Source organism: Photinus pyralis, unplaced genomic scaffold (genome assembly GCF_008802855.1).
Source record: "Photinus pyralis isolate 1611_PpyrPB1 unplaced genomic scaffold, Ppyr1.3 Ppyr1.4_LG2, whole genome shotgun sequence".
NCBI lineage: Eukaryota > Metazoa > Arthropoda > Insecta > Coleoptera > Lampyridae > Photinus > Photinus pyralis.
This window is the reverse complement of record NW_022170403.1, coordinates 4,296,497-4,311,082: the sequence shown is the minus strand read 5'-3', so window position 1 is coordinate 4,311,082 and position 14,586 is coordinate 4,296,497. Positions and strand designations below refer to the sequence as shown.

Below are 14,586 nucleotides of genomic sequence, written 5' to 3'. Positions count from 1 at the left end.
AGGACCATTACCCTAGAAGTAGTTCAAAACGGTAGAAGTGGGTCCGGACGGACGGATAAAACACAAACAATAGCACATTTTTTTTAATTCTTAAAAAATGCGCTAAAATTTATATTACAAACTGTTCCGTGTATACTGACTACTGAGCAATTGGGCTCTGCACTCTGCACTGCGGTAAGGAAAAGGAAAAGGTCAACGTGTTTCATTCCTCCGATATCCCGAGGGATAAAGCTAGCATTATGCGAAGCTACGTACGTCTGAGGAAAACCCTCCGACAAATCCCCAGACAGAGCAGTCGGCAGCGGGAATCGAACCCACAATCTCCGGAATAGCAGTCGGCAACGCAAGCACTGCACCACCGGGGCTTCGGTGCACTCTGCACTGTCCGCTCGCAGTATAAATGTAAGCGCGCATCGTTACCATGGAAACCACATACGGCGCGATAGCGTCTGCGGGCTAGCATCAAGAGGATTTCGGGCGGACGATAGAGAGCCCTTCGGACGCGCTTTTACGCGCGCTTCATTCATGCATATAACTGATTGCCCCATTTCTATGTAAATAATTCGGAAATTATATAATTTTTGAAAACAAGATTTATGTTAAATTACTAAACATTTATAAAATGTGAAATATGCGTTACGTTAGTGTTTCTTGCAGGGCGGGCGACGCCCCAGAGCCCCCCTGCAAGAGACGCCACTGAGTAGTTCATTTCATTTAAAAATGGAATGCTTCTGTTGACTTCCCCTATAATATAATCTGTATTTATTTATCAATAATCAATAATGCAAAAGAAGACTCAATATAGTGATAGGTGATAGTGATACTTTTCTAATTATGCTATACTATAGGTATAATAATAACTAAACCTCTCGCCAGGAAAGATTGTCGGTCATAGAACACTTGATCCCGGTCTACAATCTATGTTTTTTTGAAGATGTGAGCGACTTACGGGATAGTATCGTGTCAATGTTGAACAAAAAGAGTTTTCGTTCAACATTGGCACGATCCTATTCCGGAACTCGCTCGCATCTTAAGAAAAACATAGATTGTAAATCGACACGAGGTGTGCTGTGGCCGGCAATCTTTCCTGGCGAGAGTTATAGGTATTTAGATATTGTTAAAAAGTTAAACATTTCTACCCCCAAGAGGATACAAAAGAAAGCACCAAAACCATTGAGTATTTAAACAATGCCAAAACCTTCATACTGATTCTTGACGAAATCTAGTATCGGGAATCTTTAAGCGTGATGAAAAGAATTAATTCAAAATTAGTTTTTGAAATTAAGAAAATCAGGCCATCTAATTTCTTAGTAAATATGTAGATTTTAAAGCGTGATGATACGTAGGTACCTATGCGGATGCCGCTGATCAAAGAAAGATAATTATTATCTTTGCGCTGATGAAAGTGCGGGTTATTTTGCCCAATTCCTTTAAGTAGATATTTATTTTTGTCGAGAAAAGCACGCATGATCTAATATAGATCTCAAGTCGGTGGACGTATAGGTAATCCGGTGAGTGTGTAAAATTATACCTAACCTAGGCGTAGTTTAAATTCACACCAAAAACGAAAACAGCACACCGCTCCCGACTGTGTGGAATAGTGGGAACATACTGCAGTCTTTATTTTTATTTTATTTCATCTGAATAACTTTAGTAGGTACTTTCCCTCTTAAAATACCTATTCCTGAACTTTATTTTACTTTTCATTAAAATTAGTCGGCATTTGCATTATGTACCTATACGATAAGCAAAAACGGGTTTGTAGCTTATGCCGTTGAAATTACCAAATCTATGCATTGATTTAAGTTTCACCGTACACCTGTAACCAATTACGGTGATCAATTAAACATAAGAACATGGGTAGTTGAAAATAATTACAAATTGTAATTTCACCTAGATTCATTGTAAAATGTAGAAAAAGCATTGACAGTTTTAAAACAGGAGCGCCTCACTTCCTATTGGTCGTACACGACCACTATTGCTAATGGAAAGTTAAATTTACAAGAAGTAGTCCCACATTCTTCTCACGCTTGATTTGTATTAATTACGATAATCTACAATCATTTTTTCAATTAAATAACTTAACCGCTTCAATGGCCTGACATTTTGAGAAATATTGCGAACGGTAAATCGGACCTTACATTTATTATTCGCAGTTTAAAAGTTTGGATGGCGCGTAGGAATTCTTGTGTCATACATCAGCCATCTTGTCTTCCACTAAACAAAGCAGTGGTAACAGATCGCAGCGTACCACGGTTGGTAGTGTATGCGTGCGCGACATTTGTGATACTCAATGTGTTATTTTTAGCTTAAAATTAAACAAATTAACAGAAAGATGTGCTGTACTTAGTGTGTGAATTTTATTTTGTGTGAAAAGTGTCATTTGTGTACCCCCATGAGGGTTGTTTTACTAAAATGCGGATTACTAATACGAGAAAGGATTATTTTTGGATTATAGCATCTTCCATACTCTTGTTTCTTAGCGTGATTCAAGAAGCAACAGGTGTGTTTCTTTTACTTATTTAGCTTTGATTTATCTACAATATCTCATTGAGTAATACCTTTTGCGTGGTACGTGAATTTCAAATCTTCACGCGTAAACGAAATTAGTGCATTATAAACCGCATCTCTCATTCAGCTAACGGAAAATTTCCTAAAGCCTTATTTTCCTGAGATACTTTTTATATTCTTTTATGAAAGAAATGACAACGTAGCGAAACTTTACCTATTCGTTAATTTTGTTCCCACGGAAATATATTTCGCTTGATTATTATCTTGGGCAATGTTTATTTAAGTTAGGAAGTTAATGAGAGTGTTTCTAAGTTTATTGTTATTCACTGCATTGATATAAATATTTATAAGTGACGAGATACTTGTTCGTATTTGTTCACGAATGTTATTCTGCTATTGTCCTATGAGTGCCGAATACGAAATTGAAAACGCAGTTGTACCTGTGAAAAAGATTTAAGGGATGGTCTTTCATTTTGCTATGGAAACAAATGTACCGATCTTAAATGAAAAAACCTCTACAAAAACATCCATAATTTGTTATTAACAACTATTTGTTTAAAAGGGAAAATTGTAACAAATCGGCGCCCCGCAGTAGAGAACACTCGTTTACCTATAAAGCTCAAGAATATCTCGCTCGTGATCTCGCTGCACTTGATTTCGTACTTGGAAGATGTCTCATTATTATAGTCATTATTACCATAGTTTAAAAAACAACCGCGAAAACAAATGAATATTGTGTATTACCGACTTTAAAAGTACAGGGTGTTCGTAAATGATATCAGCGAGAGTTAATAACATAACAACCAAACAAATAATTACGCTTCCTACATGACCCCAATGTGGCGCAATAGATTACACTCCTGTGCCAGAGATACATTTTCTTGGTATATTTATGTTGACGATAAGTACAATATTAATGTTGTATGTTTGGTTATAAGTCGGGCTCCCGCAAAAAATGGGCGGCTTGAAAATGTGGAACTTGATTTAGAACGATAATGTAATTATTATGGGTGCAAATCGAGGTGCAAACAAAGTTTTATGTTGATACATCGAGACGATGGGGCAGACAAGATAATAGATTGACGGATTGTAGTATAGTGGGGAATCGAAAACACAAACTGTTGTTTCCGTGTTCACAATCGTACCGACCGCCACAATTTTGCAATATGTCGCAATGTCCGAACTCGGAATCGTTTTTAATCGACTCTTCGATCAAAACACAGTAAGTATTCGAATGGATTTGAATTCATTAAAAAATAACTGACATAATAACGAAGAACTTATGTTATTTAGTTCCTTCAGTAGCCATAAATGAACGAATTCGTGCCTTTTCAAGTAGGTACCAGGTAGAGGTACCACAGTTTCATCCAGTGCTTTCTTTCTTTTTTCTCATCTTCAGATTTCCTTCTTCTTTTCGACAGTCTTTGCCCAAACCCGATCCAGAAGTAATCATTTTCAAATTCCGCCCCTATATTTATCCGTCAAGTTTGTACGAACCATGTGTGAACGTGGAAGTGTGTTCCAACATTGTGTATTGTGTTCCAAGTTCTAAGAATTCAACGTTCGGCGGAATGAGTGCAGGTGGAAGGTGTGCTTTTAGGCATCAGTAATAACGAAAAACAGAAATACCATTGCTTAAAAGACAATGAATTCAACTCAAAAATATGAATTGCGTATAACAGACGTCAGATCCTTCGTGTTCTACAATTCTACACAAGACCACCCAACTCGCCACCCAAGACCAAACACGAGGTGAAGCAATTCCCGAGATTTTTAAGGTCTAAAAATTCCGAGAACAATTTACTGGATTCACGTGTAGTTTCACCAAAAGTTATCAAAAGCCGCGTTAAAATTGTTATACAGGGTGTCCGAAAAGTATTATTTTCTATTTCATTTCACGGCACATGGAATTTTTAATTTAAAAAAAAAGCGCAACGGAAAACAATGTTTTCAATGACAAGAATATCTTTTACCAACTTATTTGATTGATTTACCTATTCCCTTTCCCAAAATAATACCTTTCCAATTTTGAGAAAACCGCGAAAAATTGTGCGTTGATGTATTTCAACAACGTTCAAGAATGCTCATTAATCTAGTCACCCCATAACCGTTTTATGCTTAGTTAGATATTGAAACAAGTGAAGGTACCTCCTCTTCGTTTCTTCATACCCCAGAATAATTCAAAAATTTAAGAATTTTTTTATTTGTTGCGCTTTTGTTTTAAAAAAATTAAAAATTCCATGTGATTAAAAATCAAATACAAAATCTTATTTGAACCATTTTTGGTAAACTGGATAATTACAAAGATATATACGATATTCCATACTTTTCGAACACCCTGTATAAGTCAATTTTGTTAGAGAAGGCACCGTCAAGCGTTAGATTAACGTTGGGCAACGTCATCGCTCATGTGAACTGCTTCATTGTAGTCAATGTATTTGCCCCGAGATTTGCCACTTTAAAAGACGTTCGTGCAGCACTTAAGCCGAATTTATAGTTCCGTAGCCGTAAGAACGGAACCGTAAAATCTTACGTTAACGAAAATAATACGATTATAGCTCGGATTATAGTTACCGTAGTGGCAAGTGATGAGCTTGCGCATTGGCGTGTGTTTCTTTTAATTTTGTTTGAAATGGACGAACTACTTCTTTTCGCTTCAATAATTCTTGTATGTTATGCCCTAAAAAAAAGAGGGAAGCGTAAGCCCAAACTGCTTTGGAGGTTCAAAACAAAACGTATAAATCGCAACAGGCAAATTCATGGGTTCTATAAAACTTATTTTGTAAAAATGAAAGTTGAGGACCTGAGATTCTCACTCAATGAATTCGCAATTGTACGCCAATTGTTGCCTTTTTTGGAGGGATCTTTATAATCCGCTTTTGATTTGTCGTATAAAAAGGAATAGTGTTTAATCACATTAATTAGTAACTATTCAATCATGATAATTCAAAACGCGCGCAATTTGCAAAATAAATAACCGACAAAATGTCAATAATTAAATAAACAAAACGAACGTCAGGCTAAACTCAACTGTTTGAATTATCCGAGTACTGCCGAAGACAAACGCGTTAGCACGATTTACCGTAAGAAATAAGATTTGGGCATTTGCTACGTACCGTAAGTCCGTAACCGTTCTAACGCAACGTTAACGCGAATTATAAATGTTCACAGTCACACGCAACAAGTAGGGTTTAATTCCAAACGTTACGGTACGGCGTTGCGGGTACGGAACTATAATGAGGATTTGGAATTAAAGAAAATCTTTTTTAAACACGTTTTTTATTACTATTGCGGCTATCGATTTCGACCTTATCTGGTCATCTTCAGGCCGAGCGTCATTTGGTGAAGTGATGATGCATGTAATATTTTGACGATGTTATATATTATATTAGTTGTCAGGAATGAAAAATTAAGCGTAATAAAAGTGAGGTTGTATGTAACTTATACACCTACTAATATAATATATATATACACCTTCGGTGTTACCTCAATGTTCAAGATGAGAATTTGATGCATGATAGTGAGGCCACCGTGGGCACGTGTATTTGAATCAAAACATTATCAATATTTACAGACCAATTTTCATTATAGGGAACAGATTCTGAAAAACGACAAACTCAATTATTTGATGTCCGATATGCGGCCTTTATCTGCGTGCTTCCGCCATTTTAGCATTGGAAATCCTTATGCCGAGGCTTGTTTTGTATGGGTATGAATTTACCAGGTTTGCCGAGTAGAAAAAAAGATAGTGGTGTCGCGTCTAGTGTTGATTGTAAGTACCATACTCGACTGCAATCGGTAGATTCAGGAAAAGTTGCGGACACTGTCGATACGGTACTTACTTAACAGTGCGCCGGGGTTTTGTTAATTAATAATAATAATAATTTTTATTATTCTGGCGAGGATCAGCATAATGCTGTTTTTCCTAACCAGCACGAAATAAATGACACACAAAAAAAAACATTAAACTGAAAAATACAGATTGGTTGTACTAAATAATACAGCAGGCAAAGTGAGAAATGGAGCTCGAATTCGCACCTTGCCCGCCTCTCGAGCTGCCTCTCTTTAAGGATTTCGCGAAATGCCTAAACGTGCAAAGGCTTCGTTATTTCCCACAGATTGCGCGTACAGCGTTGCCATTTGATTGTACGACGATTGCGATTTTATATAAGTACATACGAATTTCTTCTCGATCGAACATCAATATGGTTGAAATAAAAATATTGCAAATTACACTAACGTATTGGGTGTTTGAATGCAATTTCAATCTGTACTCCTTCTCTTACGGCTAACCGGTGCGTGGTAAAAGAAATAGAATTAGTACTAAAGAGAATATAATTTTCCACTTAGTATGTTTGCTGGTTTAAAATGGCCAAGAAAAATATGTTAGTAGCTATATTTGTAAACAATATTTGGTTTCAAAAATAAAGCCATGCGTGTAGAATATATCAGATTGGGGAAGGTATACTAACGCGATAGATTTACGTTTGACACCGCTGTACCCGCAATCTGTGGAAAATGCGAGGGAAAATGGCAGAGCATTCTCACTTTGCCTGAATGTTTGGGCATTTTGCGAAATCCCTAAAGAACAGCAGGCAAAGTAAGAACTCGAGCTCCATTTCTCACTTTGCCTGCGGCATTAGTCATTTCGCAAAATGCCTATGGATTTTGCAAAATGTCGGATTTCGCAGTTTGCCGGTAACATATAGGTACACTATACCCTTGACTATACCCAAAATAAGGATGTCTTATCGTGGAGATTTCCGAAACCATAGAATATACGACGATGGTTAAATTAGGGAAAAGTTGCACAATTAAATAGTTACTTACGCTTGCTTATTATCATCCTTTAAAGAAAATAAAAAAATCCGATTACTTCCGAAAATATGTCAGAAAAATCGAAATTTGCCGATTTCTTTTTTATTTTTTTCCGGTCAAATTTGGGCAGATACAGAAAAATAAAAGCACACTTTCTCATTGCCACTTTTTGGCTCTCCAAGACACTGTTCAGAGATTTTCAATACAACGTTTCGGTTAAGAAAAATCATCAATTTTATTTTTGTATATTACCCGTAATAAAAGTACACACCTAGGTACACACTGTATTAAATAGCATTTTTTTAATTACAAATACAACGATATACGGTGCACAAAAAAATGACTTGGAAACTGTTGGTTTCAACCTCGGTTTCAACGATTCGACGGGATGGTGCACTCGCGCCCAACGCTCTTATCGTGTGAGAATGCCTATCGGATGAATAGAATAATTTGGCCGCTAGGTTGTTAGATTGGTTTTTAACAAAAGAGTACTATGCGTCATGCGATCAAAAATGACTTGCTGTCGAGTCACCTTTGGAATTGTTGTTTACATGGGAAATCGTACTTAACTTGAAATTCCAAAGGCGACCGTTATTTAAGGGGAAGCTTCCAAACGGTTTGCGACTTTCGATTTTTTGGAAAAAAAAATGTTTAAATGTAACACCCTGTATGTTTTTTAGAGAATATACGACAAACTCTGGAATAACCGAGGGAATAACTAGAAAATGAAAAAAACAATGAAGTAGAACAACTTAAAACCGCTAACGCTGTGTTGTCTACCAAGCCATCAGCGAAGGGAAGTGTTAGGGGGACTATTTGTCACGGGCGTCATATTTCCCCGTCTTTTTGTCGTAACACCTAGAGAGACTAAATCTTGTTACAAGCGCCTACCTCGGCGCCTACATTTTCTTGAGCAAAAAAGAAATGAAATAAAACCGAATAAAAATTTAAAATGTAAATTATTATTCTTGTAAAAAAACGCTACAGATTTCGATAATTTTAACACGTTGTGAAATGTCGATTTTTGTATGGCACTAAATCAGTGCTTGCCCAATTTAGTTCCCATATAAACAAACTATATACCTTCTTGTCGTTCACACGAAAATATTTAGGCAAAAGGTGGTATGGATTTTCCAACTAGCTTTTGTCTTCTCATACCTCCCAAACAATTCAATGTACAGTTTGCACCATACTCTCTTCTGCCTATTGCAAGAAATAAAGGTCGACTAACGAATTCAAAATAGGAAAATTCTATGCCAGTTCGTGAGCGACGATACTGTTTAATAATTGGATAATAAATCGAGAGAGCTTTCTCGGTCAGAATCGCGGGCTGGGGCGGAAGGTGCGTATCACCTAAAAAGTGTGTATAAACAGAATTTTACATAAGCACTTGTTGTGTTCGTCGTAATGTAATTAAAATGCATGATTATTTCAGGTTTGTGTTCTCATCGTCCGTTGAAGTCTTCTTGATCGGGTACATTTTCACACACTGTAGCGCGGAAATAAAACCTGTTCGTTACAGTTAGCAGTGCGCATCATACACTACTTCTTCATTATTACCTACTCTCCACACTTTGCCTTTATTAAATATTAATTCTCTTGCGAGAGCCAATTACAAAATGGCGATACGTCTAATAATTTTGCAGCTCGTTAGAACCTTGAAGGTGTTGAATATGTAACAGGTGAATTTTGTCAGTACGGTGTGTCATAACTCATAATCGATTGCATTTTGTAAATAAATAATTAACAAGGACGAAATAAAGGCCGATCGTAGTCTTATTTAAATATCATTTGCATTTAGTACGTTAATTCGTTTCTATTTTCTCACAGTTTGGTATAGTGTATTTCCTTAAATAGTAAAATTTTCATTCGCAGGCGTGATTGTATAACAGTTCACAATTGCCGTGCAATGTTTGCAATCGGTATGCGAAAATAGTTAATGCGACATGACAAACACGTAGGTAGATGCGTAGTAGTAGCAGCTATTATAGTTACAGGAAATCGCGAGGTCACTCGATGTCTCTTTTCCAGGTTAGAAGTTCTTCGGCTCCATTTGATTCTGAAGAAGAAAAAGTTAGCACATTCAATGCCTACACTACCTATTTATTTCACTTTCAGGATGGGCATTGAGCATCCCTTGGACTATTGAACTATTTCGTACTAAGGGCATTCTTATCACAAATAATTTTCTGTTGTTAACTATAAATTACTCTGTTGCAGGCTAGACTACTTTGGTGTATGTTTACCGCAGTTTCTAATCTTTCATCAGAATTAGATAAACCTCGAGGGTTACGATTTTTAGAGCATTTGAGAAGTTTTCTTCACATTAACATCGCAGAAAGCTCGAGGGAAGGGTTTCACAACCAGGATGTTATCGTGCTACTTTTATAGCGTATTTTTTTCTGAAAAAAACAGCTTATACTTGCCTGAATTTCGTCCGTTTGTCTGATGCTGTTTGTTTATGTTAATAGGTCTCCGAGTCTCAACACCTAAAAAGAGATAAAGGATGTGGAATAAGATTCCATTTTTGCCCACCCCAACTTTGTTTTTAGTAAGATATGTCAGCAAAATGTTAATTAAAGGAACACCTTAAAAGCTTTACTACAGTGGGCAATTTTTCACTAACTAAACTAATATACTAATATAGGGTTTACCAATAGGGACGATAGGATTTTAAACGTTTAAGGCGGCTATGTTGGATGCCAAACATTTGACATATGCTGTCAGTTGTCATCAGTAAGGCTTACCATTTCATCATGAACAAGTTCACGTTGCCTCAACGCTTGGAAATTATCCAACAACATGCCACACAGCGAACGCTACAATGGACTTATTGCGTCAACAGTTTGGTGAATCGTTGATTTCTCAAAATGGCCCCCACAATTGGCCGCCAAGATCATGCGATTTAACACCATTGGACTTCTTTTTGTGGGGCTATGTGAAGTCAAAGGTTTATGCGAATAAACCCAAGACTCTTGACGAGCTCGAGGCCAACATTCGAGCGACCATAGCTGCCATTCCACCCGATATGATCCACCGAGTCATCGAAAATTGGTCCGATCGGATGAGCCAGTGCAAAAAGAGCCGCGGTGGCCATTTGAACGATATTTTGTTTAAATCATAAATGGCATGAAATACAGCATCTAATAAAACCAATCAAACCTAAATTTGACCAAATTGACTGTGTTTTATTTCAATTTAAAATCCTATCGCTCTTATTGGTAAACCCGTTAGTTATTTGGAAAAAAAATGACAATTTTTCAAAATTTCAAAATTTTTTTTTCTTCAAAACTATATTTTTTCAAAAATAAGCACTTTGCACCGGTCAAACTTACAGATCATATAAACAATACATAAATAAAGTAAACTGTAAAGCGGTAACGCTTAATTACAATTGGGGTGCTAATTAGGGGGTGATTTCCTCAATTATTTTTACCAAAAAAAAAAGGATCAACTTTATTTTGAGCGTAACTCACTTAGTTTTGATGCTAGGAACTTTTCTTAAAAACAAAAAGAAAGGTTTTTTCAAACACTTTAAAAAAGTATTCATAACTTTTCCCCGAAAATTGCTTCATTTTTTGGTTATTTCCGAGGTTATTTCACGTTGAAGTACTCGATTTGGAATTTGACGAATGAGAACCTACTTTTCATGAGCTACAACTTTGCTTCTACTGGGTCTACAGACTTCATATATAGACCATTTTGTTTGTCTGTTTATAAGCTATATTTTTGCTAAGAATACTTTCTTCGATACAATACTTACTTTTAGAGTTATTATAGCTGAAAACGTAGTTTTTTTCTTGAAAAATGAACATTTTCACTCGCAATTAACTCGAATACTATTGACTTAGTGAAAAAACTCTATAGAACAAAAGTTGCTTAGAATTACTCAATTTATCAATTTCCGGACTTATTTTGAACGAATTTTTTTCCCCCCCGAGAAGGGGTGGCATTCACCTCCCAACTAAAAGCAACCCTGGGCTCAAGTTCACCTTTGAAGTAGAGGGTTAGAGGAACCTAAATCCAAATTTTCATACGATTCGGTGGAGACGCGGAAAATTACACAGTATCGCCGTATTCCACGTTCATTTACTGGCCTAGCTAGGCATATTAGGATTCTCAGAGGAAAGTTTTGATACAGTTTTTAACTTCTTTCCCTCGTTCTTACCTTACCCATTATGCTTTTTGGGTCGCAGAACAGGAATGTGCGTGCAGTTTGCAGGCTAATATTTGACACGAAAGTTTTTTTTTGCACTTTTTGTCAAAATTTTGGCACTTTTCTCAGTTTTTAGCTGATATCCCATAATGACGTACAGTGATAAATGTTGCGAATGCCTTAATCATCTGGAACAAACAGGAAATGTTATTGTATAGATTTGTTGATAGACGAGGTGAATATGCACGTTTAAATTTCTCTTTACCGGTACACTTAGAAAGTGAATAGGCACATCCATTGGGTCCGTGAAGTGAGCAGCACATTGAAGGACCAAATGTCGAGACTAGGTGGGTTGGTTAGTGCTTCGTTTGTGCCGGTTTGTGCCGTAAAAAGTTTGCCAGCAAAACATACCGTTTTGAAATTATTTTGATTTTTAGATGTGCTGCTAACTTCGCACACTTTTGTCGGCACAAATCTCGGGACTATGTGGATTGGCTAGTGCTTCGTTTGTGCCGGTTTGTGCCGTAAAAAGTTTGCCAGCAAAACATACGGTTTGAAAATTATTTCGATTTTTAGAGGTTCTGCTAATAGGCCAGTCATTGAGGATTTTTACCTGGAAATAACTCTGGAAGTACAGAAATTTTGTATGCTTGAGTGCGTAGAACTCTTTTTACGGCACAAACGAAGCACTAACCAACCCACCTAGTGTCGACATTTGTGCCTTCAATGTGTTGCTAACTTCACGGACCCACATCCATTTCTAAAGGATTTATCCTACTGGTGAACAAGACTAAGAATGCCTCGCTCCCACAATTCCCTCGGGCATGAGGCGATCTAATCGCAGACCTCGTCTTGCACCTCTGAGTCGGACATGAGACAGCGACCTTTGAAGTGCTTCGTCATGGTTCGAAGATTTTTCTATTAAGCTTTAAACTCGCCCGCACATACTTTTTAATCCGACAGTAATTACGTCCTAACCAGGCGCCTTAAAAATACGGGACGGTGTCAAAATTCGAGGTTTTTAAGGGCGCTCCTATCGGATGTAATTCTTTTAATCGGAGACTGTCATTTAACCCATTCAACTAATTACGGTTCATTAGTCAATATTCCTACGGGAACGGTTGCGAACGGCAAATTAAATACGAACTCTTATTTTCCTTAATGGGCGACTCTTCAAATTAACCCACTAATTTCTACCTTATACCTCAACTCCTACACATAAATAAATATTTTCAGAGCGACAATCTTCGTAACGGAGCGCCCAACTTAAAACGCGTCTAGATACCGGGTGTTCAGCAGAGCTGGTCGACTCCACAAATATACGATGCTTAACTTCGGGTCTGAAACTTCAAGGGGGAAACGGGTGCTTCATTATGCGAGCGAATATGTTATTACTTTTAAATATTATTTTTCATTCTTGTCAAGATAGTGGTTAATTTGTGCTATAGTAAAATAATGAAAGAAACATTTCCGATATATGAAAGTTTAAATTTTGTGCTGATCAAGAATTTACTCTAATCACTGTAAGTGGTACCCTAGGTGATACCTTAGTTAGCTCAGATAGATTGTTGTGGATATGTGAGCAATGTAATTTCCGAAGTAATTTCATTTTTCTTTAATACGTCAAAGTGGACTCAACTCCCAAAGTAATAACCATTTTGATAAAATTTTGTTTTTGGATTGGTGAGTTTGTTTTGTCCTTTCGCTCTAAACAAGCACTCATTTCCGAATCGCCTCGCGAATCGCAGAAGTAGGATGGGCACATACATAAATGTAAAGTCTTTCAGCTCGGCCTGAAGATGACATTCTTGTCGAAATCGATAGCCGAAAGAAAATAAAATATTTTTTGAGTCTCAATTAATTTTCATCATATATTAATAATCACTCAAACTGGACTCCATTTTTTTCATCAACAAAGTCAATCTTTGGTCTTCGTTGGGAAAATGATCGTCTATATGGAATTTTGTTGAATTTCGTGGGAAAAACTCGAAAGTTTCACCTTTTTATCTAAATCACACCCGAATTAAGAAAAAAAGTCGCTCAATTCATAAATTTCTCTCTCTAATCCGACCTCCAACGCCTACGGCGGGTACTTGTAGAATTTGGGTCATCAATAAACTTATGCATATTTCTTTAATTGATTAAATTTTGCAATTAGAGCGATTGTGGTTGTAATAACAACGTAAAATAACGGGCGGTTCCCGAGATTCTTTACCCGTTAAATAAGCAGTGATATCCAAATATTAAAATGAATCAGAGCCTTGATTGTTTGTAATTTGGTCACGTATTAACTGTATACACCAATGTGACATGTCTATGAACTTTTATAACTCCATTACTTGGTACAATCAGCATTCAAACACTTTATATTATGTCTACAGAAGACTGCGGGACTAAAATGAAACGCTAGACAATTTAATGATTACTTTGCAAATCCATTTGATTTACCAAGACGTATTTATTCAGAATTGTTGACACAGATCATTCTGAATATGCAACCGTTTATTTTGAGATACAAAAAGGAGTAGACAAAAATTGGTGGAACGCGAACCAAAAGAGACAATGGTTTCCGTATAAACCAAGGGCCCAGAAGCTTCGTGGAACCGTTAGAAAGTAAAAAAAAACTGGTTTCCCTAATAAATACGCCAAAGTTACTAGCAGAATGCTCATTTGCAATTATTTCAAGGTCAAGCAATCAAAAGAGAGACGGTTGCTATAGTGGAAACAAAGAGGTAATTGTTCTTTATGACAAAAAAGACCACTGTTCTTGTACCATCCCAAGTGACTATTACTGTTGCTATTTTTGCATTTCCTGAAGCGATGACTATGCATTACCATAGACTAATTGGTCTATTGGTACTTTTAACAATAAAAAGAAATCACAGGGCTTGATCCGGTCTCTATAGGGGGCGGGGGGGGGGGGGTGTTATGTCGTTTTTGACAGGGATTTTCGTTGAGATTTTCGTTGTTTTTTTTAGCGTAACACAACGAAGTTGAGGTAAAGCTTATGTGCTCGTGTTTCCGTCCGTCCGTCCGTTCCATCGAGATCTCGGCCCCTGGGCCACCTAGAGACTTCGGGTTTTCGCTAATTGATAGCTGTT

At 36.9% G+C, this 14,586-nt stretch overlaps 1 protein-coding gene across 1 annotated transcript in view; it reads left to right on the top strand.

Annotated features, from left to right (window-relative positions):
* The first annotated feature begins 2,157 nt into the window (after positions 1 to 2,157).
* Positions 2,158 to 14,586, top strand: part of LOC116164181 (neurogenic locus Notch protein-like) — a 205,905-nt gene continuing 193,476 nt past the window's right edge. The window contains exon 1 of the mRNA XM_031478322.1: positions 2,158 to 2,503. Coding sequence (XP_031334182.1) covers positions 2,416 to 2,503 — 88 coding nt within the window. The 5' untranslated portion in view covers positions 2,158 to 2,415. The remainder of the gene's footprint in view (positions 2,504 to 14,586) is intronic.